The 27489-nt window shown below is 44.1% G+C and overlaps 1 protein-coding gene across 3 annotated transcripts in view; it reads left to right on the top strand.

The window, feature by feature from the left end:
- Nucleotides 1-1776: 1776 nt before the first annotated feature.
- SH2D4B (SH2 domain containing 4B) overlaps nucleotides 1777-27489 on the top strand; it is a gene marked incomplete at both ends in the record, with an annotated part of 66503 nt that continues 40790 nt past the window's right edge. For all 3 annotated transcript variants that reach the window (XM_084245789.1, XM_084245788.1, XM_084245790.1), the window contains 3 exons: nucleotides 1777-1960; nucleotides 13173-13332; nucleotides 14330-14477. In XM_084245789.1, coding sequence (XP_084101915.1) covers nucleotides 1777-1960; nucleotides 13173-13332; nucleotides 14330-14477 — 492 coding nt within the window. The remainder of the gene's footprint in view (nucleotides 1961-13172; nucleotides 13333-14329; nucleotides 14478-27489) is intronic.

Here is a 27489-nt window from a genome sequence, read left to right as displayed (position 1 = left end):
GGCATCTGGGGAACCCCAGAAAGGATGAACGAAGCTTCCCGCAGAAGGCGGACTCCTGTTGTGACTTTCCTGTGTTACCTCTTCTCTGGACTCTGTGCTCCCACCGGGCCACAGTCAGGGCAACAAGGACTTGGTTGGAGGCAAGAGGAGGCTGGGGAAGATCCCCTAGGAAAATGAGGGGATCAAGGATGCCCAGTGGGGGGAATCCCTGAGAGGTTTAAAGTGGGGAGGAGAAAATAGAGGGTGGGATGGGAGTTGGGGGGATGGGGAAACTTCCCCTCTGACACTCCAAGGTCACATCGGGAGGGGAATGGTGTGGACCGGTGGGGCTGGATGGTCTCACCCTCCACAGTTCTTTTTGTCCCTGAGCTTAAAGCTCCTCTGAACCGATTAAGTCCTCCTTCCTGGCAGAGGGAACAGAGGCAACACTCACATCTTGTTTCCAGCTTTCTTGGGTGCCCGATCCACCTTTGCTCCTTCGAGGGAAGGGACATGCCCGCCACTAATCCAATCAGCCTCCAGTCCCAAACCCTGCACATCACTGAGCACATCACTGCACAAGACTCAGAGTTGCCAGCGATGATCTAATGAGAAAATTAGGTCCAGGTAGTCCCAGTGTGGCCGTCTATGGATGGGGCAGCGCAGGCAAGCCTCTTACCTCCCAAGAACTCTGCTTGCCTTGCTCCTGGCAGAGGCAGCTGGGATGACTGAGCACAGTGAAGGCAAGCTTTTGGTTTCAGCAACAGCAGTGTCTACCCATCCTGCAGGTCGAAGGAAGGATGGGGGTCCCCCAGGTAGGATACAGGAGCCGACTGTGGCCAGGAGCTTCAGGTGCAGGATGCGGAGGAGACACTTTCATTCTTTTTGATCATCTTCAGACTCCTGCAACAGACAAAGAGAGCAACAGCAACCACTGAAATCGACCCCTGAGTGTTCATCTGTCCGCACCCACAGAGCTCTAGAACCTCACTGTAGGGAGAGGGGGGAAGGTGTCTGCCTCCTTTAAGTCCTAGACTTCCACGATACAGCCCTTTCTGGTGTCCCTAATGATTGCATTTTGGTTTCATCCTTGAATATGACACAGATAGGAGGAAAACCCTTTCCTCCTTTAGGTTTTTAAAAACATTGTTAGGATGCCTAACGTCCTGGAAAAAAGAGAAGGCTGGAGCAGGTAGAATGAGAGACTGAAGAGCCTAGACGCTCCTGGCTTGCTCCTCTGGCCTCATTGAAATTGGCTCAAAAGACATGGAATTATTAGGCAAAGCTGCCTCCTCCTGCTCCTCTTACTTGCGGAGGAAAGATCAGTTCCCAGCTGGCCGGGGCAGTGTCATCGATACAGCTGGTGTCATTGTTACCTTCCACTAACAGATCACTCGACACCTGCTAGCCCAGGCAGGACAGGGCCTGGGCATTGCCCGGCATAGCAGGAGGCGTTGCTCCTCCGCATTGTCCCAGAGTCGCAGGAGAGGCAAAGGCACAAGTGCTGCTGGGACGTGGCACTTGGTGGCCCCACAGAAGGACCCAATTGCTCCTGGTGCCTGCTTCCCCTGCAGGATTCCAGCTGCCTCTTCATTTCCTGCTGCCTGCCTCCGGTTGCTGCCCTGCAGAGAGATGAGTTGCTTGCTGGCTGGGAGCTGGGGCAGAATATCAAGGCTGCATAGAAAAGGGGCTTCCAGGCTGACCTTGGAGTGAGAAGCTGGGGCGAGGAGGACTTTGGGGCGGCCCTTCTGCAGCCTGGCTCGGCTTCCTTCTGGTGGGTGCACCCCAGCTGGCATCATGCTGCAGCAGATCCTGCAGGACATGTACATAGACCCTGAGCTCCTTGCTGAGCTCAGTGATGTGCAGAAGCACATACTCTTCTACAAAATGCGAGAGGAGCAACTGAGGCGCTGGAGGGAGCGTGAGGCTTGGGAGGACCTGGCCCAGGCAGAGGGGCTCAGGCCCCCGAAGGTCAAGCGAGGTATGTGGCTAGGGGTCATGGAGCCAACCGCTGGCTTCCTTGGAGGTGGAAGAATTACCCATGCCAGGCTTTGCTCTTCACACTGGTGTGATAAAGGCTAAATCTGGGTCTTGTGAGTGCCTGGTTCCATTAGGGTGGACCCTTTGTATTTTGATAAGGTCTGTAGGCCTCCAGGCTGGAAACAGGCTACCCAGGGGCTCTGAGGAGATTGGGGCGTGTGGACTTTGTCTCTTGTGAGATCCAGGTTATAGGAGGCCATTATTAGCATCTCAGATTGTGCTCAGATACAGTCAGTGATTGCTGGTGAGTGAGAGGGCATATTCTTGACTCTTACTGGTGGTTCTGGGACGAACCAGTGGGTAATGAAGATGTGCACTTCCTCCCTTGAGTGTGGGGCACAGAGGTGCTTGGCAAGGGCATGTGCAGACAATAAGCAAGGGCCCAAATATGGGTCGAGTGGCCATGTGCTGGTCGAGTTCATGGACTGGTATGCCTGTGAATGCGGGAAAGTGACCAGGACTCCAGGGCCTGAAGCAGGCAGGCTACTAAACCTTGCAATAGAATTCAAGATATGGTGGGGATCCCATTTATGTGGATGCTGCACTTGACAGCTTTCAAAGCTATTTATCCTCTCTCTGCTTTGCTCCCCAGAACACCCTTCATCATGGGGTCTCCATGCTGTTTTCCAGAGTAGAATGCAAACTTGATCTGCAAGGGTTTCTATCCAAGGCAAAGCTCCCACTAGCTCCTGCCATCCCCTCCAGGCTCTGCTGTATAGTCCCTGCTGTGCGCCACTGGCTGCACTTGCTCCCATCTGGACATGCTTGCTCCAGCCTCTGTCTTTGCAAACATAGTTCTCGCCAGTGGCAATGTTCCCCCTTCTTCATTCTCCTGATAAGCTCCTTTAGGATGAGTCCCCATCTGAAGTCTTTTAGGGATGCTCCTGGTGCAGGGAAATACTTGCTCCTCTGCAGTTGCTTGGCTAGTAGGGCCCATTCCTGTTCTAGCTGGCCACGGTGTCATTGTCATTCATCATCTGGCTCTCCCAGGGGACTTAAAGCCACTGGAGCGTGAGACCATACTCCATCCCATCTTCCATCCATGGGTCTAGCACAGAGTGTTAAATTCTTGTTTCAAACAAGACACAGTAGGATCCAGGTGGGGAGAGTGATGACTTGGCTGTGCGAGGTTGGTGCCAAGGCTGGGACATCCACACTGAACAGTGCTGGCAGTTTCATGACTACTTGGTGAAAATGACAGGCTGCCTTTCCAGCCCCACCTGGCCTGAGACCTGGGTCCTCACATCTTCTGTATGGTGGTTCTTCTGGGAGGAAGACAGATGCTTAAAAATTTAACTGCAAAAATGTTTTTATGGTGATTTGTCACACATTGACATTTACATTTTCATGTATAAATTATACATTAAACTCATTTGGGTTTCTGGTGCAGAAGACTCTTTTCTGGGTAATTAATTTTCTGATTTATAGAGAATGAGAAGGAGGAGGAAACACGTGGAGTAATGTGTGTGCACCCCATGTCGGGATCCTGTTCAGATCTCAGGTCTTTGCTTCAGTCCTGCCTTTGAAAATGGTCTGGGTGGAGGTGGGGAAGACCTGGGCTGCCAGGGGGTTGGTGAGTGCTGGCTCTGCATCAGAAGGCTGAAGAGTTTCTGGCTGTAGGGTCCAGCACGCACAGTGCCTGCTTCCTGTCCTGGGATCATGATCAAGAGTTGCAACAACACCCAACTGGTCCATGAGATTTACATTTACCAGGAACTTAACCTCACTGAAAGTTCCCATAGATTGTCACCCCACTTCTGATGAGAAATAACTCATAAGTGACTCCATCCAATGGAGTCAAGATGGCATCCCATGGTTATCTGTTCATTCACTTCTGTACTGGGGACTTCAATTCAGTGAATGATCTATGCATGAGTTCAGTTGTTCATTCACCCCTTCATTCTCTTATCTGATAACACTACAAGGTGCTGATCTGGTGAACTGGACAGGCCTTTGGCCCAGGGCTGAAGGGAGACACCTCCTTTGCATTCTCTGCGTCAGCATTAAGCCATTCCCGGTGCATGTTGCCTTGGACGTGGTGTCCCACGTGGGCCTGGTTTCATGCCCTCATGAAAGCTGTGGTGGCAGCCCCCGTCATTGGGCATCTACCTTCCCTCTGTTTCCTAGGAACTGTTCAGTAACCATGGCAACTGTACCTGCCAGGCTGGGCTCTCCTAGCCTCAACGTGTTCCCTTTCTGGACATGGAAGTCCTGACCTTGAACGTCAGCTCTGCCTGGAACCCTGTACTTGCCTGCAAATGTTCCTAATGCAGCCATATCTTCGGGGGTCCCCTGCCTCATGGTCTTCCTCCCTCCAGCCCTTCCTTGCGGAGCAGCCAAAGTGCCTTCCAGCACATGAATTAACTCATGTATCTCCCTGCCTCATTGGCTTCCATTGCACCCTGAGTGCTTTTCCTGGCCTCTGCCCACTTTCCAAGCTAACTTCCACCATCTCTGTCCTTCCACGTGGAAGGCTCTTTTCCAGATCCTCACCAGGCTGGTGCCTTCTCTTCATTCACTTTGCAGTTAAATGTTGACTTCTTCACTGATCACCACCCCAGTGAGCCCATTCCCATCTCTCCCTCACATCACCGGCCTCATTTTTTACAGTACTTCCCACAGCTAAAAGTATCTATTTTTGGTGGTAAAATACCCATATTTAACCATTCGAAACGGTATATGTCAGTGACGTTTAGTACATTCAATTATCTTGCAGCCACTACCTCTATATAGTTCCAGTACATTTTGATCACCTCCAAAGGGAAGCTCTTGTCCATTAACCAATGACTCCCCATTCCCTCTGCCCCAAGAACTGTGGCAACCTCTGGCCTGCTTTCTGTTTCTATGGATTTGCTGTTTCCTCTTCCTCTTCCTCCATCAGTTTGCTTGTTTATGGTCTGTCTCCTCCAACATCCTGACAATGTTATGAGACCATGGATTTTACTGTCTTGTTTCTATCCCTGTATCTGGAAAAAGGCCTGGGGTATGGCTGTGGGGGAGGTGGGTGAGTCTGCTAGGACCCTGCATGTGTGCTGTGTGAAGGGATTGAAGGGACAAGTATTAAGAGTCCTTTTTTGAGTGAAAGACTGTGTGCTTTGCAGTGTGACCCCTCCCCAGACCTTGAAAATCTTCAGTAATAGGATAAAAATCACAATATACTTATGCTTTGGGATAAGTGTGGAATCTGGAAGACAATTTATAATATGGAAGTACTGGTAATTCTGTCACTTTTTCCCTCATTCTGACACCTTATTTCATATTTTAAGATTTGACTTAGTTTTTTTTTTTTTTTTTTTTTTTTAAAGATTTATTTTTATTTATTTGTACAAGCACTGGGTACAGTCAGAAGCGCGGGAGGGTGAGAGAATTCACCAGAGCCAGAGTGGGGAGCAGAGCAGGCAGAAGGACCGAAGTACACTGCTGAGGGGAGCAGCGGGCGGCAGGAGAAGTCTGTGCACCATGTGGGACCCTCCTCCGGTGGCCGGGGAGCAGCCGGGGATCGAACCGGCGCTGCAGAGGCTGCGGGCAGCTTTGCAACCCAGTGTTCAACCACTGCGCCACCGGGGAGGCCCTGACTTAGTTTTTTTTAAAGGTTTATTTATGCATACAAGATCTGGGGTACAGGCCAGAGGTGTTGGGGGTGAGAGGATTCATCAGAAAGAGTGGGGAGCAGAACAGGCAGATTGACAGAAGTACACTGCTGAGGGGAGCAGCAGGTGAGTCAGGAGAGGTCTGCTGCGCCATGTGAGTTGCTCCCTGGCTGGCCGCGGATTGAACTCATGCTGCAGAGGCTGTGGACCGCTTCACTTAGATTTTTGTTTGACCAATATTGCTTTTTTTCTTTGCATCTGTTTGGTGTGTATCTGCTTCTGTTACTCCTCCCTATTGCACCCCCCCTACCCCCAGCCTTTGGGTACCATCTGTTTTAAGAGAGTCTATTGGAAAATGTATATTAAATAGCACATGCTATTTTAAAACTTATTTAAAAAATGTACTTGAGCCCTTTTTTTCTATATCAGGAATAAAATATTATCTACTGTAGATGAGAAACATAAGGATAGTTTATATTCTTATCCATGATTTTGTTGATATAATCAAGTTTAGAATGATTTTGTTCACATTTCTTATTTAATCTTCCTAGATTTTTTGAAATGGGCTTTTGTAATCAGATTATTATTTGGATATTAACTCCACTTTGTACTGGTTTCATTGTTTTCTGCATTTTTTCATCCTCGGCAGGGAGTGTGAGAAATCTTTTCTTCTTTTGTCTGGCTGTACAAATGATTGGGCCAATCAATCCGGCAGCAAACCCTCACTGTTAGGGTTCTCAGCACATCACCCAGAAGTCACTAAACATCCAGAGGCATCTGCACCTGGAGCTGTCTTCTGAGCCACGCCTGTCCTTGCCGTCCCAGCATGATGGGCTCACGAGTGACTTGGGTGCACTGATTTTCTTCATCCACCTTCTTGAATTTTTCTATTGTTTCAACAGTTTTCCATTGGTCCACTTGGATTATCTAAAGGGCGAATATTGCATAGCAACATTGGGGAATGGGAATAGCAGATACCTGGGACTTCTGGGACCAGGCTGTTTGGAGCTCTCCTCAGAGCCCTGTCCTGGGCACAGTGGACAGTGCTTTGGGGGAAGGGTGGGGAGGCTACTGACAGGATCTCCCTCTCAGGAGCCTCAGAGCTCTTGGTTCAGCTAAAGGTTTTTGGTAGGGGAGCCTGAAGGAGCTCATAGAAAGAGGACCCAGATTCTGGAAACTAAGGAGCAAGGGGCAGGGTGGCAGCGGAACCAGAGCTAAGAACACCTTTAAATGAAGTGCATCTTCTGCATCTGGACTGTCTTGGGCCTTTAAGTGCCTCAGTTTATCTCACCCCTGAAAGACTTGGGAGAGGGATCTACTATATTTCATAAAATCTAAGATGCCACATTTTGATTAACATTCTATGATTTCTTTACTAAGAAAGGTGTAAATGAAGCCATAGCACATCATTGTTTATAAGATGCATGGTGATTTCAGGCCCCCATACTCCCACAGCAACTGCGTCAGTTGTGGACGGAGCTGCCTTGCCTGTCTCAAGGGCCCAGCTGGGGGGTGCTGCCAGGTCTGATCTCCCCATGTTTCACAAGTGACCCTACCTGCCACCTCCTGTGTCCCCACCTCTCCAACTTCCTTCCCCTCCCAGGCTTTTTTTTTTTTTTAATTTTCTTTAATTTTTTTATTTATATATATTTTATATCATTGTTCATTTTCAAACAATGTTTGCTTTTTTTCCCCCCTCCCTGTCTTGAGGTCAGTGGGACAGTTTCTGAGAAAGGCCACCAGCTGGTTGAGTAACCTGACCCTGGGTCTCAACTCCAGCTCTGCCTTGCTGGGCGGGAGCAGGATGTAGGTGCTGCTATCCCACTTCTATCTCTCCCAGTGGCTAGCATTACCGCTTTCCAGGTTTTTCTCATGTAAAAACAGCAAAGCTTCTGACTTTTCCTGTTTGGAATCAGATTTTGCTTTGCACTTGGGGAACTACATTTTCTGGGTATGTTTTCACACTGTTTTCCCCCTTTGAAAAATGGCATGATGTTGGGCCTTGGGGATCACTTACTTTTATCCTATCATTTCACACATGTGCTTATTTTCTGCCCATGTCAGTCAGGTTCTCCTACTTACAGTCTGTGAGATGCTAAACATCTATGTCTGCTCCCTGCCCTTAGTACCAATCCCTGCCCTTAGTACCTTAGTCCAATCCCTTTATTTTACCCATTAAGCTCTTAGTACCTCCGTCATTTTTCCAGATGAGAAAAGTGAGCTCTGAGTGAGCTCAGAGAAGCCCACCGGCACATGATTGGGCTGCGTGTTACTACTGAAGGGAGTTGGGGTTGGAGGTAGAGAATTGTGGATTTCTCAAGGCTAATTACACTCCAGCATACATGGGACATTGTGGCCCTTGTAGAAGAACCTGTGTTCTCTAAGAGAGTGGCCTTGAGCTTGGGGAGCCATTTTAAAAGCCATTCAGCAGTCACACAATTGTTTCATGCATGTGTCTGGTAGACTCAGAGGAGGTCTATCTTTATTCCCAAGTGCTTTTTCTTGCTATTTTGTTCTATTATAATTATTTTTGGAAAAGAGAGGTGTGTTTTCATGGAGACATCAGAAAGAAAACTCTTTAAGCCAACAATTTTCCTTTGGAACTCACCATTATTTGTGCTTATAATTTCTGCAGCATCCCACCCACACCCCCCGCGCCCCTGGTAATTTTGACTTCCTCTGAGATTCATGGGCTACCTAGAATATAGTTTCTTGATTATACAACACTTGGGATTTTTAATGGCTATTTCCCCCCACTGATTTTTTTTTTTTTTTAAGATATAGAGCCTCTCTTTGTATCTTTTTTTTTTTTAAAGATTTATTTATTAATTTATACAAGCACTGGGTACAGTCAGAAGCATGGGAGAGTGAGAGAATTCACCAGAGCCAGAGCGGGGAGCAGAGCAGGCAGAAGGACCGAAGTACACTGCTGAGGGAAGCAGCGGGCGGTAGGAGAGGTCTGCGTGTCATGTGGGACCCTCCTCCAGTGGCCAGGGAGCAGCCGGGGATTGAACTGGCGCTGCAGAGGCTGCAGGTATCTTCGCAACCCAGTGCTCAACCGCTGCGCCACCAGGGAGGCCCAACCCCCACTGATTTTTTATTCTTGTATTATTATTGGAGTATGTGATATATATAGTTTTTCTAATTATAAGATCAAAAGAAAAACAAGTGTATTCTCAGTGTTCAGGAAATAATCATTTTGTAGTTGCTAAATAGAATTTGTTGGCTGTGTTATCTAAATTTTCCATATTATTAATTTTTAAAACCTATTTGATACACCAAACTTTTGAAACATAAGAAGACTCCCTGTCTTGGCTATACATACATTTTTCAAATTCTCTTTTATTGTCAGGACTTTTTGTTTTATGCAGTTGTCTGCTATGTTGGATGTTGTATAGTTTTATGACCATTATATCTTCTTCGTGGGTTGCATCTTTTATCATCACATAATGTTCTTTTGTCTTGTTTAACACATTTGTCCTTGAATTTGCTCTGTCTGATATGCCACTTCTGCTTTTTTCCCTTGGCTTTGTATGATCTATTGTTGCTTAGCTCTTTTTTTTTTTTTAATCTTTTTTGAAAAAATGTGTTTTCTTTAACACATAGCTAGATTTTATTTTTAACACATCTGATTTTAGATAGGGGCATTAATTCTGTTCACATTTTTGTGTTAGTGGATATGCTTAGAGTTTAGGGCTTCTGTGTTATTTTGTGTTTGTTGCCTGTATCAGTTAGGGATGTGTTTGACTGTAAATAACAGAATAATGGCTAATAATTGCTTAATGAAATAAATTTTTCATATTTGTGTTACCACATTTCATTTGATAATTACAGAACATTATCCCTTGAAGTTCCTTATATTTCTACAAAAGGCAAACATCTGGGTGGTATTGGTTCAACTGCACAAAAAGCTCATGAAGGGCACACGTCTGTCTATCTTTCTGCTTATTCATGCTTAGCATGGGACTTTCTTCCTCATGGCTGCAAAAGTCTTTCAGCAGCTCCTTCCAGGCAGTAAGAAAGAGCAGAGGTCAAAGAGCAAAGAGTGAAGCCCTTTGTCCTGTTTGGAGAAGAAAAGTCCTTTACTGGGACTGCTGCCTATGTTTATTGGCATCTGGTGACTTCTAGATCCATCACGTGCCAATTTTATTTGTCCTTTGAGGTTGGTTTAGAAACTCACCTCTCCCGAAACTGAGAAATCTCTGTTACCTCCCTTAAAATTTGGAAACTGAGGTTTTTTGGTAAAGGAAGAAGGTGGGGTAGATTGGATGGTGGGTAGGTATCCTATAACTGACAGTGTCTGCTATAATAGCTATAGAGTTCCACTTGCTTTTGCAGGATTGGTAAGCCTTTCATCCTTTACATTCCCACTATTAATTTGAAGTTTTGTAGCTCTAGCAGTGGTTGTCTTCCGGGTTCTATCAATAATAATTAAACTTGTGATCCTCTATTACCATTTTTTTTAATGCCCTTATATATTATCGGGGGAATTAACACTTCCTTCTGTAGTAGATAAATCCTGAAATCTTAGTGGGTTGATGTAGCAAAGACTCTTTTCTTGATTATATCTCAGTTTAATGTGTATTGGAGAGCTCTTCTGTGTGTCTTGCTTTCAAACATTGACTCATGGATTGGACTTCTTTTCTCTTGCATGGGGGAGAAAAAGAATGAGGAAAAAGAATGCCAACTGCACACAGTCTCAGACCTAAGTGGCAAAAATCACTTCTTCTAACATTCTTTTTTTTTTTTTTTATAGAGGCATGCTTTATTTATTTGTTTGCTGGTTTGTTTGTTTGTTTTGTTTTATACATGCACTGGGTACAGTCAGAAGCGCGGGAGGGTGAGAGAATTCACCAGAGCCAGAGCGGGGAGCAGAGCAGGCAGAAGGACCGAAGTACACTGCTGAGGGGAGCAGTGGGCAGCAGGAGAGGTCTGCACGCCATGTGGGACCCTCCTCCGGTGGCCGGGGAGCAGCCGGGGATCGAACCGGCGCCGCAGAGGCCGCGGGCAGCTTCGCAACCCAGCGCTCAACCGCTGCGCCACCAGGGAGGCCCTTTCTAACATTCTTTTGACATCCTCTCAGTTCATCCAATATATATGGCCTCATGGAACTTCAGGGAAACTAAGAAAAGTAGTCATATGGTGGGCTGAGCTCCAGGAAATGGGGTGCTGAACATAGTGTGGTCACTGTCACCAATTGTCAGTTGGTCACTCACACATTAAATTCTTCTCTTCTGTATAAATACACTCACCACCTTCTTAAGGCAGACACCCTCAAGGCTCATCCAGCCATTCACTGCATCCAGCTCAAAGTCCATGGTCTATAAGGGTTCTGTACTGGTATTCATAAAGCCTGGATGTGGTTAAAAAGACGCGTTGTAAATATCCCACATTTTAAAGACACAATATAGAGCAGTAGGGCAGAGTCAGAATATCCACTATGGAACAGGAAAGAATGTGAGACCCACTGACTCACTAGACTATGTGTTCCAGAAGTCCTACAAAACATCAGCTTCTGTCAAGTCCCCCAGCCTGGACAGTGATGGGACATCCTTGAATGGGCACTGATGGCATCTTCCAGGAGGCTCCTCTGTGTTCATGATCCTCCTTGGGCTCCTCTGAAGTTAGTGTTGAAGATTGTGCCCTCCTTGGACCAGTACAGCCTTGAAACTTACCTCCTATTTATCAAAGTTGAGCGCTAAGTGTTGTTTAGGTCTTGGACACAGAGTTATAAGTCCAGACTCAAAAGCCTAGGAGGTTTTCATTGGCTTGCTTCCATGTCTCAGTAACACCATCTAAATAAAATTCTTTTCTAGTCATATCTTATAAATGGATTCTATTCTTTGCACCTTTACCTCCATGTCTCTCCCTTTCCACTGAAGGTATCTACCTTAGGCTCTTTGTGAAAATATGTGTAAGAGATCATGCTCTTAGTGTGCTGTGGTGGCCTGGCTCCTCTGAGGAGTAGAGCTGGGGATGGCATTATATATTTTTTATATATATACACAATTTATACATATATAATATATTATATTATATATACAATTTATATATATATAATACAAATTATATATACAAGGGTTTTATTAAGGAAATTGCTGGGAGACACTGAGGGCAGGTTTCTGGAGGAGGCTGAGGGAGCCATCACAATGCAAAGTGAGTCTGACCTTGCATTGTTGCATCAAACCCAATGGGAGGGCAGGTTGGATTTGGTAGTCATGCTATCCAAGGAAGGTTCCTCAAGGCCCTGGGGACTTGCCAGTCAGAGGACTCCAGTGTCTCTTGGGATACCAGCCATGCTCTGTCACAGGCTGAGAGTCACCTCTGGAAAGTTTGTCTTTGGGCAAATCCAAGAGCACTGGAGTCTTGGTGTTATGCTCCTGCAGTGCAAGGTCTGAGTTCTCACAGCCACCACAGTGCCCTGTGCCCTAGGGCAGCTGACTCACCTCAGAAGTTTTATTGGATGTTGCAAAAAAAGCAACAAAAAAGCAAAATCCTTAAAAAAAAATCCCATCAGTTGAAATTTAGGCCATAGAAAGAAGAGGGTTTTTCAGTCTCAGAAGCCCCAAATTTCTGTCTTCTTACTATTCCTTTTCAACTCTACTTGTAAAACACTCAAGTCTTCTTGACTCCATTTCTTTCTCTTAACACCTTGTTAAACACAGCAGCTAGCAGCCAACACAGTCTACCAACATTCTATGTTGCAGTCTTTTCCTTTACAGTGACAAGTTCAGAAGACATTGGGGTCTTTTAAATTATTGTATTTGACAACTTTACCGAATGTTTTTCTCCTGTGTCATATCAATTCCCGGTCATTCATCCTGCTAAGCACTACTCACCACCCCAGTGGATAAGAAGGGGAGAGAGAGATCAGAATGTCAGGGGGAGCTCCCTGGTGACTAGGTGCCTTGACTTGGGAGTGACACAGGCCATTTTTTTTTAAACACCCTTGTTTATTTTATCATAACAGGATTTCTCCCCTCAGTTGTGGTCATCTTCGATTTCTCACCACCAAAGTGCCCACAGTCCTCCACACACTCCACCGTGCTCTCCCTGCCTCCTGCCCCTTTAGCCCAGTTCTCTGCTCTCCCTTTGCCTCCCTTCCTGAGTGTCTCCCATCTACAGTCTGTCTTTGTTTGGTTTCTCTAGATTCCACATGAGTGAAATCATCCAATATTTACCTTTCTCCTTCTGGCTCACTTTGCTTAGAATAATTTCTGCTGGTTCTATCTAGGTTGTCTTCTTTGATTGCTGAGTAGTATTCCATCGACACAGGTTGCTTTGTTCAGAGCGTGCTCTGCTGGCACCTCATGTTCTCTCTGCTGAAGATGTCAGGGAATCTTGTCCGGGACACTGCTGCAGCAGGCTGACTTGGCTGCGTGTCATCTCTAGAGGGGTAGGAGAGAGAGAGGCCATAACTTACACTCAGGATTCTCTGGAATCCTTTTAATAGGTGTCAGCGGACTGCAGAGTGGTGCAATGGCTGTGCACCATCGGCCAGCCTAGGCCATTCTTAACTAATGAGAACTCAGACTCTCTCTTCTTCCTTCTGTTGTGAGGCAGCGAGTGACAAGCACATCCAGTGGCTCCTGGGTGCGGATGGCGAGGTCTGGGTCTGGATCATGGGAGAAGGCCCCGGTGACAAGCCCTATGAGGAGATCTCTGAGGAGCTGATAGCAGAGCAGGCGCGGCTGCAGGCACAGAGGGAGGCGGAGGAACTCTGGTGAGAGGTGCCAAGTGGTGTTGGGTGGGGCTGAGCTTGGGGGCAGTCCAAGTTAAAGACAATTGGTGGTGGGGGGGTGGGGAGGAGCTGCTGTATTGGGTTCTGCTGATACTGCCGTGACCACATCTGTGAGCATCAGAATCTTGTACCGGGTACTTCTGGTGGGCTCAAGTCCTGGATCCACCAACCAGAAGTGAGCTGATCCGGGGCCTAGGTCGTCACATCCGTGGTGTGGACATGACAACACCTTTTCCACATGATGCAGGTTAGACTTACTGAGATACAACACACAGCATGCTTTTCCTTACACAACTCTTTTCCTCAATGAGTTGTCCCCAGCGCAATATAACAGCATGGGTTCATTTTTGTGTTACCTTTTTGCGTTACTTATATTTCTCACACAAGATTGACAATTGAGCCCCTGTGAGACTCCTTGCATTTTTACACCAAAATTGGGAATCCATATAAATTTGACTCCAAAATCCTACCCTCAGCCTCCGTGCATTTTAATTTTTAATTGTAAAATTGTAACAACACAATAGCCACCACTTCAAATAACTACTGTGAATGTTTAGATATTTATATGCTTTGTAAACAGCTTTATTCACACATTGATAAATGAAATAATAGATATCCATACATTATTTAATAACATATCCATACATTATTTAAGATTACTATATGATAGAGACAATTAAATTTTGTTGATGCATATTTAGGTTGTTTGCTATTTTTTTGTTCTAAAAATCCTCTGATGAACATCTTTGATCTATATACCTTTGTGTACTTGAGTGAGACATGGGATTTCTGAGTTTTTTCACCCCTGGTTTCCAGAACTAGGATGATTTATATTCCTATGCACTAGAGTGCTGATTTACCCATATTTGCCATTCTGATAGACTGGGATAAGGTTCCTCATTGTTTTTATGTGAAATTTTGTTGTTACATGCTCCTTGAGTTTCTCACGAGTTTATACCTACTGATGTTCTCTTGGAAGGAGACAGAAGGAGGCTGAGATCACCAAGAAGTTCAGGGATGCTCTGGCCAATGAGAAAGCCCGGATCCTGGCGGAGAAGTGGAAAGTGGAGATGGAGGACCGCAAGGCTGCCAAAATTCTTGAGGAGCGCATCCATGAGGAATTCAGGGTGAGCCCTGCCTGGGGTGGCTGCCGCCTCCAGCTCCCAGACAGTTAACAGGTCTCTGGTTTACTTATTTGATCATTTTGCAGGCTAGAGAATTCTTGGCTGACAATTCTTGTCTTTTAGAATTGCGAATATTTCTTTCCATTGTCTTCTTGTTTGCAGAATGTCTGGACTGAAATCCAGGAAAATCCTAAGGTGGGAGCCCTTATAAGTTGTTATTGTTCTTCTGGATGTACAGAAGATTCCAATTTTAATTAGATTTTTATCAGTCTTTTACATAAATATTCGTTTTATGTTTAGAAAGATCTGTGGCACTACAAATTTATAAAAATAACAATCCACATTTATTATCTTGCATATTCTTACTTTTTTATGTTTCTTTTTCCTTTGCTTTGGAGTGTAGTATTGTAACAGGGTGGTCCCAGGAAAGGGGGAGGTTCCCTGCCCCACCCAAGGGAGGGTGGAGCTGAGCAGGAAGAGGAGAAGCAGAAGAAGAGACTGAGGAAGGAAGCAGGATGGAGCCAGGAGACCTGGAGGAGGCGCATGGAGCCTAGAGACACGTGAAGAAACTGCGCTTGTCTTTTGGTCGTAGACTGGGTGACACAGATGTGGGTGAGACCCATGGGGAGGTGACAATGGCAGCTTTTATCTTGATGTTGATTTTGCTCTTTTCCTTCCGGGCTTGTCTGGTTATTTCTGACCCTTTGCCGTGGGTCCCCACTGGAAGATGCTTTAGACTTGTGGCAGCCTTTGGGGCTTTGCTCTGGGCCAATCCCATTTGGATGGACTTTTACCCACGAGGGGACGGTAACTTTGGGTGCTTCATTTAGAAACTAGACTCTTTGCCTTACCTGTATTGTTTCCTAGTTTTATTAAAGTTCCTTCCCATTAAAGTCTTATATGTTTTGTGCTGATGCGGCGGATGGCAGAACCCATTTAGAATAGGCAGGTTTGCGGGGTTTGGGCTGACCCTCTCCCTGTCCTATAACAGTATGATAATAGTATTCTGATTTTTTCTTCCAAATGGCTAGCCAGTCATCCCAACACCATTTATTGTGGAATCTTTCCTCGCCCCTCATTGGATTAGGTGCTTCTATATTTACTTTTTACTTCTCCTGTAGATTTTTCTTCTTTGACTAATTATTCCTGAACCATATTTACTTGTTTAGTTATTATATTGTTATTGCATCTTTTGAGGTAAGAATGTACCATTGCTTTTCATTTCCAAAATGTCCTTGGCTAATCTCACCCAGTTTTTGCTATGAGAGATAGATTTTAATTATTTTGTACTTAACACCCCCCCTCCCCCAAACAACAAAAAAGTGACAAGGTGATTTTCCTTGAAATTGTGTAAATGTTATAGTTATGTTTGTGGAAGATGGACATTTTTACAATATTGAATTACTAAATGTTCTTAATCAGAAATGTGGTATATAGTCTTCCTACTATTAGAGGTTTGTCTTTGATAGTTTTATTTTATTTATTTTATTTTTTTAAAGATTTATTTATTTATTTATGCAAGAACTGGGGTACAGGCCAGAGGCTTGAGAGGGCGAGAGAATTCACCAGAGACAGAGTGGGGAGCAGAACAGGCAGATCTACTGAAATACACTGCTGAGGGGAGCAGTGGGCAAAACAAGAGAGGTCTGCTGCGCCATGTGGGTTTCTCCCTGGCTGGTTGGGAATCAAACCCGTGCTACAGAGGCTGCGGACAGCTTCACAGTGCTGTGTTCAACCCGCTGCGCAACAGGGGAGGCCCTCTTGAGTTTTTAAGTGAGGTACTCTAAAAAAACACTTAAAAATAACTTCAAACTTCAGAAAAATTGAAAGAAAAATAAAACAAATACTCATGTATTCTCAACTTAAATTTACTAATTATTAGCATTTTGCCACATTTGCATTTTCTCTCTACACACACACACATTTTTTTTTTTTTGTTCTGTTGTTTTGTTAAACAATTTGAAAGGAAGTTGCAGACATCATATACTTTAACCCAGAGGTTAACAAACTATCTTCTGTAAAAGGCCAGAAAGTAAATATTTTGGGTTTGGGGGCCTACTAATAGAGAGGAGCGATAAACAATAGGTAAGCAAATGGGTTTGACTGTGTTCCAAAAAGACTTTATTTTACGCAATAGCTGGAGGTCAGATTTGACCTGGGAGCCTTAGTTTGCTGACTCCTATTGTCCTATGTGCTTCAGCTTGCCTTTCTATGAATGAGGACTTCCCCACCCAGCCACTTAGTAATCATTATTAAATCTGTTAAAATTAACAATAATTCCATAAGAGTATTTAAAAATCCAATACACAATGGAGAAAAATGTAGCTTATGAGGTTGGATTTTGCATTGATTATTTCAGTATCCTGGGGAAGAAAACAACAGTTTTTCAATCACTAATGGTGAGAAACACCTCTTCCAGTTGCTGGCCTCCCTCTTCCCCACGTGTGGGCTGAGCCCAGATGCTGGAAGATGGTGGAGCTGGGTCCTGGGCTCAGTTCACAGGAGATTACAAAGGGATTGAGTTCCCAGAGGAGATTTTCTGCTTGATGGTCTCCTAGGTGACAGCAGCATGATAAATTGTGGAGGGTTCATGGAGGGTTCAGTGTAGTTACCTGGCCAGGCCCTCAGGTTCACAAATGCAGACTTTTGATGTATTTTCAAAGAAGGTTATTACTGTCATTTTTAAATTGTTTTAAAAATTGTTTCTGATTTGAAAATTAATAAGCTAAGTGCATTTAAACCTTAATACACAGAGTATCCCTGGTTGGGAATGTCTGCATCTTGAGGAGGCTCAGAAATCATATGCAACATCTGCAAGGCCCTGAAGGGGCTCATTAGGCCAGTGTCTGTCAGCAACACTAAACCATGGACTTGAGCTGGACTGCCCAGGTTCATGATGCGATATTTCCTGTCAGAGCTGTCTGTAAATGAACTACCTTCTTACGAGCTCCTCCTCACAGGAAATGGTCAAGCACAAGTTGAAACAGTATCTGAAGAGTTTTTTTGTGGTACAGTGAATATGGCTGGGGGCAAATATTTGCTCCTCCTTCCTTTGAAAGGTGGGGTCTGTTTGCCCTCTTCTATACCAGCTATGGAAAATGTTGGGTTCAGATAATGAGGTTTGGAATGTGGGGTTTTTGGGTCCCTCTGAGAGAAAATTCAGCAGACATTCCCTTTCATCAGCACACACAAATTTATCAAGAAGAGGAAATAAGGGAGAGAGAGAGAGAGAGAGAGAGATGCCGGCATAAACACAGGTGAGCAGTCCTGATAGGTAAGAACTGCATTTTTCCAGACCAATGGGTGTTCTTTGATAGTGTTCTCCGATGAAATTATTACAGAAATTATCTTCTTGGGGTCAGATTGGGTGGGTTTTTTAAGGTCGTTGATACTTACTGTCCCCACCTCTGGCTGCTATTTTTCTGACCCCATGTCAGACTCCTGGAACTTCCATGGCTGGTTTATTTTAAGATTCATTAATCATCCCTGTCTCCACCTCTGGTATTTGTCCTTCTGAGACCTTCCATCCTAAATTTTTCTATTCCAAGTTTCCATCTGAAATGACTGTGTAACTTTGGAGGGCAGGCTATAAGAATATTTCCACTTCCACTGCTGGTCCTCTTGCTATGCTCACACTTGGAAGCTGTCTCCAGAGAAGCCAACTATACTAGGTTTCATATGTGAAGAAGCACCCAGGCCCCTGACACGTGAGTGAAAGCTTCTTGGTTCTTCCACTAAACGACTGCATCTGAGTGACTGATCTCAGCTGATACTGTTAGGGGGGAAAGGATATCCTAAAGCTAATTCTATACAGGCTTTGTGGACTCCACCCCCACCCCAGGCCAAAGCCAAAAGACATTGGGAGAGACAAATCCCATCACTACCAAAGGGAAGGTTGCTGGAACCTGAGGGTGGGGTTAAGCAGCCAGGTTTGGTATAAAACCAGACACGTGGGCTTTGGGGTGGGGGGGTTCCCTTTTTTGGCCCTCTGCCAGCGCTTGGCCAGCTCTCGGAGTGCCATTGGGTTTCCAGGTAGACAGATCTGGTAGGATGCATTAAAGACTTTATTTCCCTATTTTCTCCCTGAGTTGTATATTTCCTCATTTCCCCTTTCCTTGTAACTAAACCTTTATTATTAACCTTTTGTGTGTGCCTGTAGTGGAGTATAAGAAAGTCCCTTTTAAGTGCGCGGGTGAGGACCCATAGCCAGGCAACCCGTTTTTATATCAGGGCTGCTCCGAAACAATACCAGTGGAGCAGAAGGGCCACCAGATAAGCCCTCCCTGAATCATCAGTCTACAGAAAATTAGGCACATAAAACTGTTCTTTGTTTTGAACCACTCAATTTTCACAGCGACAAATAACTAAAACAGGTTTACCAAAGGGATTTATATATCAGGTTAGAGATTGGCTTAGATAATTTTTATTGTATCTTTCTACACTGTGATTCTAATACAATGTGAGAGCATACAGGAAGGTACCAATAATATTCATTTAATTTAATACACTTTTTTGTTGCTGAGAACCAAAGCAGGTTGTTTGAGGGGAAGGCAGTAAGTGCCCAGCTTGTGGGATGTCCCAGGTCAGAACCAACTTTATAAGCAACCCTTAGCTCCAGCCACACCCTGGGGACTGACCATGGAGGGCAAAGGCATTCTCCAGGAGTCTGGACCTGAGCAAAGGCAGGAAATGGAAAGGAGATATGTGGAATGGTGACTGGTCTGATGGTGGAGCCAGACATAAATGTGGAAAGGTGGGCTTTGGAGCCCTTCAATGCTGTTGTTGAAAAGACTGATTGCTCTCTGTGGGCAAAGCAGAGCTGTGAGGATCTAGTAGAAAGAGGGACGGGGTCAGATCAAATTTTGTGAGCCTAATGTGTTGGCGATGGTATGATTCAAGTGATGAAATTTTGGGGGGAGGGAGGCCAGTTAAGAGCCATTTGGAGTGGTCAAGGTGGGAAATGAAAAGGCTCTGGACAAAGTCTGTGACTAAGGAGAGAGAGAGAGAAGGGGGGACTGAGAGAACAGTGGTGGTGAGATCAACAAGACTGGGTATCAGTTAGGTGTTGAAACAAGGGAAAGCAAGGAGCAAAGGTGCCTGAGCCCTAGGTTAAAGGATGGATAAGCTGGAACCACCTCTGCCTTAGGGAACAAGGAAGGAGGTGCAGACTTGAGGAAAGAGAATGTGCTTGGGCTGACTATAGAGCTGTTTTACTACTCAGAAGAGGGAGGTGGGTCTGGGCTGGAGGAGAGAACACCTGGATGAGAAGCCTCGTGGGCGGGAGGCTGGCGGGCCAGTGTGTACTGTAGATGTGGGCAGGTTCCCGAATTCTCTTGGTCATAGAGATAATGGTGCAAGTTCCTTTTAGAATCCTGTGCAGGGTTCAAGAAGAAAGAACTTCAAAATAGAAGATGCAGCAGATGGAAACCTGTTTTTTAAAACCACTTGTTGTGGCTGCTGTCATTTGAATGTAATTTACATGCATAAAAAAGTATTCCTTTAGAAAAAGGGGATCAGCAGGCAAGTTAAAATTGCCATTTTTCCCCTGGTTTCTTAACTCATAGAACTACTTAGGGATGCTTAATCCTCTGCTCAGACCACAGAACCTGGAAGGTAAGGACTCAGTTCTCTCTGTCCCCTACGGTCCTTTGAACTTCCACGTCCCCCTCCTCAACACGGTCGATACTAAGTCGTCCTTTACTTTTTCTTTTCAAGGCCACACTCTTGCTTTTACTTTAAGATTGGAGTTCATCTTGGTCACTTAATGACATCCTCTACAACTATAGAACCCATCACTGCCTCATTCCTAATAAGGTTGTAAGAGGTGGGAAATTATTTTCACTTTCAATTTTTTCTTGGATGTTGTAGACTCTCTTGGACAAGGCTGTCATCAATAGACGACAGATGTGGTTTACCTTTTCCCTCTCAAAAATCATCACAAAGCATGTCTTGTCTCCCTTTATTCTTTGATTCATTTACTTCTCTGGTCAATATTTATTGAGCATCTACTATCTGGTTGGCCAGTACTGGGAACTGGCAATGCAGGAGTGAATGATGGCACAGGCCAGACCCTGTCCTTCAGTGCATCAACTTGCAAAGCACTCTGGCTTGCAAAGCACTCTGGTATTATTGGGGCCAGACTAACAGCAAGTGACTATGCCTTCCAGAAAAAGCATCTGTCCTGCTGACATTTTCCACTGGGGTGAGACGGACCAGCTTCTGTGGGCTCCTGTGGTGTGCTGTTACTGATGGGTTATCAGGAGAAGGGGGATTGAATAAGCTGGACAGCTTAGAGGGCTTTGGGCTTGCCAGAAAAAGGCAACTGATTCCTAAGGTAGAAAGGGAGTTTTGGCTGCATTCGCTTTTTGCTGCTAAATATAATAAAGATGGATTTTCCTTCTGTGATTACAGATAGGCCAAAGGATTCTGATGGCAGCACAACAATGAGAGCTTTTAGGCAATTTAGTTGTGAGGGTTGAGTCATTTTAGCAAGATCAGAGAGAGAAAGATGCATTGCTCTTTATTTGTAGTTACAAAATGTTTTCTTTTATTGTTCCCATCCTTGTGAAAAGCTTGCCTTTGTCACAGTAAATAGCCAGTTATTTTCCTTTAGATGGAGGTTGTGCAGGTTTCAGGCACTCTGGGTGTTGGTCCAGTCTCAGGGGAAGGGGACTGAGTGAGCAGTGGCACAGCCATGTATTAATTAACCAGTTAATGAATGTATTAATTAATTTGTGTAATTTTCCCCTAACTTTATTGAGGTGTAATTCACAAATAAATATATTTATATTAAGGTGTACAAGGTGCTGTTTTAACATATGTGTATTGTAAAATGATTACCACAGTTAAACTAATTAACATATTCGTCACCTGACCTTGTATTTGCGTGTGTGTGTGTGTGTGTGTGTGTGTGTGTGTGTGTGGGTAAGAACACTTAAGATCTACTCTTAGCAAATTTCAAGTACATATACAGTCAACTAACTATACTCTAAACGATGTATTAGATCTCTAGAATTTATTCATCCTGCATAACTGACACTTTGGACCCTTTCACCAAACATGAATGAATAAAGAAAATGTGATTGTTCTGTCTTTATGTATGTCTGTCAATCTACCTACCTCCCTGCCTAAACATACACACAATGGAATATAATCAGTCTTTAAAAAGAAGGAAATACTCCTTTTCCAATAACATGAATGAACATGGGGGACATTATTCTAGGTGAAATAAGTCAGTCACAGAAAGAAAAATACTTCATAATCTAATTTATATGTGAAACCCAAAAATATCAACTTGTAGAAGCAGAAAGTAGAAGGTTGATTGCCAGCTGTTGGGGTAGGGGAAGTGGGTGCTGCCATTTAACTTGCCATTTTCATGTTAACCACAAATGGTTGGAATAGGAACGCAGCATTGTAATTGAGGTGAGGCCATGTGCCACTTACTCAGTCATGATCCTTCTTTGGGGTATATCTCCTTATTAAGGGAGGAATTGTGTCTCCTAAAATTCATATGTTGAGGTACCAACCCCCAGTATCTGCATATTCCTGTATTTGGAGAGGAGGTCTTTAAAGAGGTAGTTAATAGTTGCTAGTTGATTTTGATTTTTAGTTTATTATAATTAGTCTTTTTCCTGGTGTCTTATTTAGGTTTTCTAAATTCCTGCTATGAGTGAGACACTACAGGGCGAGGGTGGGGGGGTCATGGAGAAGGGAGTAGAATCAAAACAAGGGGGGGTGGGAATTATACGGGGACTGTAACCAAGATGAAAATGCATACAAAAAGATGTAAAAAATACATAAAATTAAAAAATTTAAAAAAAGATAAAAAGAAAAAATTACATCCAAAATTGTTCCTATAATAAACAAAATCGTTTCTTGTAATGAAAGTAAAACTATGTGTGTGAAAAATGAAGATAATACAAGAATGGTACAGTGACACCACTTTTTGATACTTTGTTTAGCTTTGTGGCAAAAGAAATAGTTTTTATTTCAGTATAGTCCAAAATTGAAGGTTGCTTTTTTTAACCCAGTCTTACTAAATATCACTTGAAATGATTAATGACTTAAATATGTTAATAAAAATTTTCATTAGACCAAAAAAAAAGAGGTAGTTAGGTTAAAATGAAGACTTTAGGGTGGCCAGAATTCAATATGACTGGTGTCTTTATAAGAAGAGGAAATCAGGAGTTGGCACATGTGCCTCTGGCAGACAGATCATGTGAGGACACTGGAAGAAGGTGACTACTAACAGTCAAGGTTAAATGTCTCAGAATGAAACCAACCCCGCCAATACCTTAATCTCAGCCTTCTTTCCTCTGAAATTGTGAAACAAGAGATGTTGGTTCTTTAAGCCCTTCAGTCTATGTTACTTTGTTATAGTGGCCCGAGAATCGAACACTTCTGAGCCATAGAGAGGAGTAAACCAGGGAGTTGAAGTACTTCTTGACCCTGTATTTCCCCTGTGACCTGCTCACCCTTGAAAGACCCTGAGGGGTGGGTGATAGAGCTGAAATTTCTGCATGGAAGCTGTGTTGGTTGGTGCCCTGTGTACTGAGTGATACAGTGACCATCATCAGATAGAGAGCCCTCGTGAAACACTGAGAAGCCCACTGTGTAAACTGTGAAGTGCTGTGTCAGTGTGAGGAGTGATTTTGCACTGCTGAGATGCTAGTGACTGATAAGAGTGAAATATAGTTTGGGATAAAACGCGACTTATTCTGCTTTGGAGTCAAGACCTTGATTCCAATTTTGTAATGCTCATTAACCTCTCTTTTCTAGTATTTCCCATTTTCAAACCAACCACCCACCGTTTACATGTTAACCTCCATTTCCCTCGGGCTGCTGCCTCCTGTCTCTGCTCCTTTTCATAGCAAACAGTGAGAAGAGAAATCAGCTTTATTTGCAAATCGATTGTCATGGAGGCAGGAGATAACTCAAATCTACCTCCCCAGAATAGTCTATGTAGGTTTTGGGGGCCAGAGTGGAGAACAGTGAAGTTCAATTTTGTGGCTGAAGTTCCTTGGCTCATCACAGGGCAAGAGTTTTGAACTTGGGTTGGTGGGCCCTACTCCTGAGTAGCCCCTTCCTCTTTTGCATTCTCAGTCTCCTGTCAGCTCTAGGCTGTTTACTTCCACTTGCTTGGCTGTCAGATAAACTGTCTCCGTAAATACAAACCTCAAGAGAAAGTTAGATAGGATGGTTTTTATTCTTTTGCACTTAAGGGTTTGAGACCAATTTAACCACTCAGTCTTGGTTTCAACTGAATTGGAGAAAAGTCCTCAATCTGTGCTATTTTTAGAGGAACAAAAACCTGGTCTTTTCTTGAGTTTGAGGACTCAGTAATCTCTTTTCCCCCCTTTGTTGATCCATTAAAATAATAGCAAAGGACTGATAAAGTTATATAACACAAATAGAGAGAAAATGAGAGAAAAACAAAGTGTCCACACAGTTTGGTAGGAGGGTGGGGAGGGATTTGGTGGGACACCTCAGGGCAGTGAGGTGGCTCAATCCAGAACCCCTGCTTCCACCTCCCCCCTCCAACTTCAAGACTTGGGACACCAGCGACCATGAAGGGTGGAGCTGAGGTTGGCTGGACCTTCATGTCCCCACCTGTTTCTACTAGGCTACTACATGCCTCCCTCAGACCAGTGGAGAAAGGGAGGTGAGAGGGAGAGATTCAGGGCTCAATGTATTCAGCAGAGTGGGGAAAGCAGGTGAGCGGCAGATGGGAAACAGGGGGAGTAGGTCAAGGTCTGAATTCTGAGCAGTGGTGCCAGAAGCCAGGGTTGCCCTTAGGGTGTACAGGGTCAGCAAATGTGTGTGTGTATTGTCTTTGCCTACATTAATAATTTGAGCCATAGAAAACCAGCCAATTATTAACGATTCTGATGACCCAATCTCATGTGAGCCTGTGATTAAAAACCTCTGCTGGTTGGCAGAACCCATATGCTGCAAGGTCACCTTCCTGGCTTGACCACTGGACCCAAGGTGCTTCTATAAATGCTGGCCGTCAGCTTCTTAGGGGAACTTGGCTAGCCTCTTGCATAGAGGTGGTCAGAGGGCATCCTGAAGGAGAGAAACAGGGATTAGGTCTCCTATTTCTTGGATACCTTGCTTGGTGTTGTTGCCTCTGTCAATCTTGGGGGGACTATTTGTGGTCAGTTCTTGGGGGACTTGTGGGGAAAATTTTCAAAGTAGGTGCTTCAAATCAATTGGGTTCCCATGAAGTGGGGGTGGGAGGCTGAGCAGGGACCCTGTTTGTTTGAGTCCAAGGGCTGTGTTGATGGTAATCTGTTTTTCGCCTCCCCCCAATAATAATCACCAGGTCAGACACTGCCCAGGTAGGACAGAGGGGAAGACATTTAACAATCTCAGAGAAAGGACCTCTAGATCCTTATACCTGAGGTTTCCTCAAGGAAATGACCAATTCCCAGTCTAGTCATCCTGGGGAGAAGCCAACTTCTTGAGAAAGCCCTGCCGATAAGTCTGAGTCTCCATTCAGACATGTTCTCTCTCTCTCTCTCTCTCTCTCTCTCTCTTTTTTTAAAGTTTTATTTATTTATACATACAGGAATTGGGGCACAGGCCAGAGCTGTTGGGGGTGAGAGGATTCCCCAGAGACAGAGTGGGAAACAGAACAGGCAGATTGACTGAAATACACTGCTGAGGGAGCAGTGGGTGAGACAGGAGAGGTCTGCTGCGCCATGTGGGTAGCTCCCCGACTGGGGATCGAACTTGTGCTGCAGTGGCTGCATATTGCTTCATAGGTTGCATCTTAACCCTTTGTGCCACTAGGGAGGCCCCAGACATGTTCTCTGTTGATTATGAACACACAGGGAACATCAGGCATCTAAGGGAAGCCACCAACACCACCAAAGAAGACAAACTTTAAAGAAAACAAGAAGCAAAAAAACAGCCCTGAATGAGAATATGGATAGGGGAGAGAAAACTCTAAACTCCTCAGAGATGAACGATTGCACATATGAAACAAATACAGGGTGCAATGAAGCAAAAGGGAGCTTTTTTAAAATTCTCTGGTTAAAGTGTAAGAAAGAGGGCTTGGGAATTCAAATGCAATTGCTGAAATAAAATTTCAGTAGAAGCTTTGGAAGATAAAGTCAGTGAAATCAACCAGGAAGTAAGACAAAAAGACAAAAGACATAAAATAAGAGAGAAATGATAAAGTACGTAAAGGATAAACACCAGTAGTCCAGCATTTGACAAACAAGAGTTCTAGAAAGAAAAAGAATAAAGGAAAAGAAATGATCAAAGAAATCCTAACAGAGATGGATTAGAATAGAAAGTCCTGAGGCTCCAGACTGAAAGCATACTGAATGCTTAACAATCAATGGAAGAAAATCCACACCAAGTTTTTATTTTTTATTTTTATTTTTTTGAAAAGTATCTTTTATTTATTTTTTTAACAATACTTTTTTTTTTTTAAAGATTTATTTATTTATACAAGAACCTGGGTACAGGCCAGATGCGTGGGAGGGTGAGAGGACCCACCAGAGACAGAGCAGGGAACAGAACAGGCAGACTGATGCAATACACTGCTGAGGGGAGCAGCAGGCAAGACAGGAGAGGTCTGCCGCGCCCTGTGGGATTCTAGCAGGCCGGCCCGGGCCCGCGCTGCAGAGGCTGCAGACAGCTTCATAGCGCTGTGCTCAACTGCCTGCACCACCAGGGGAGGCCACACAAGTTTTTAAAAAAGTCCACAGAACATCAGTGATGAAGAGAAAAAGTATTGCCTTAAAGGCGAAGAACGAGAGTCTGAGTGGCAGCCCTGATGTGAGAAGACAAGCAAGTAAAGTCTTCCAAATTTTGCAAGGATTTTTAATCAAATTCTGTGCTCAGTCAAATTCTATGCTCAGCTGAATGAGCATGAGAGGCTAGCATATAGATATTCTCAGACAAGACTCAGTGTCTCTCTCCATGCATCTTTGCTTGAGAAGTATTCCAAGCTATATTGCTGCAAAATGACAGAAAACATGGAACAATGAGGAAGGGGCCTCAACTGAGGGGAGATTGAGAAGTGAGCTCCAGGAAGATGATGGACAGGAGGCCTCTTTACCAACCTGTGGAGACAGGAGAAGGAAAGATGGCATCTGGGGGTTGGGAGTGTCCCTTGGAAAAGTAGATAAATTGCTGTATTATCTGTTATAGTGAAAAGCACTCTATTAAGTGCACACAGATATACTACAGATCTTGGAGAAATTTGGGAAAGTTCAATATTTAATGTCAAGACAAAGTAATTATCAATTCAGGGGAAAAAACAAAAAAAAGTGCTTGAAAGAAAAATCCATTAGTTGCCACTTACTGTACTGAATTTAAGATGCCATAAATTATAAAACATCATTTTTTTTTAAGAGCAAAGAAAAAACTGTCATCTATTTAAAAGGCAATTTGTAAGTTTAAGACATCCATTTCTCAGGGATGTTAGAAAGTCAAAATGTGTACTTTTTAGAACTGGTAATAATACCACCCCATTTGACTCGATAGTGAACAACAGTGTCATGGATTATTGATTTAATCACAAATTGTGATGTAAACTTATTGTTAAAATGTGGAGAGGAAAAGCATGAATTTCCTATCGGTGTGGAAAACATAAGTGCTGAATATTCATATTTATGAGACTCTCACATACCCCAAAAGTAAGGAGGTAAAGTCTAGAATTGATAAGTCAATAATTAGCAGCATTATTTCTGAAGAATCTATCCAAATAGTTGAAAGTAGTGGCCGTGGGGTACTGGATGAAGATGGAGTAGGTTGGGTTGAATTGGTTTGGCGAATGGCTGTTTATAACAGGTCTTGGGTTTATAATGCTGTTTGACAGAGGTATGATATTTGAATAAACAGGGATAGAGAAAACACACACAAATATCTTTTTGGAGTTTAAAAATGGGACAAAATTCAGAGATTGGGGCCCCCAAATCACTGTTGCCCATTTCTTCTTTGGAATATCTTATCTGGACACATGGTTAAGACATGGCCATGTCCTGCTGGCCTCCAGAAA

This window comes from Talpa europaea, assembly GCF_964194135.1.
Source record: "Talpa europaea genome assembly, chromosome: 10".
Classification (NCBI taxonomy): Eukaryota; Metazoa; Chordata; class Mammalia; order Eulipotyphla; family Talpidae; genus Talpa; species Talpa europaea.
This window is presented reverse-complemented; position numbering and strand designations above follow the sequence as displayed.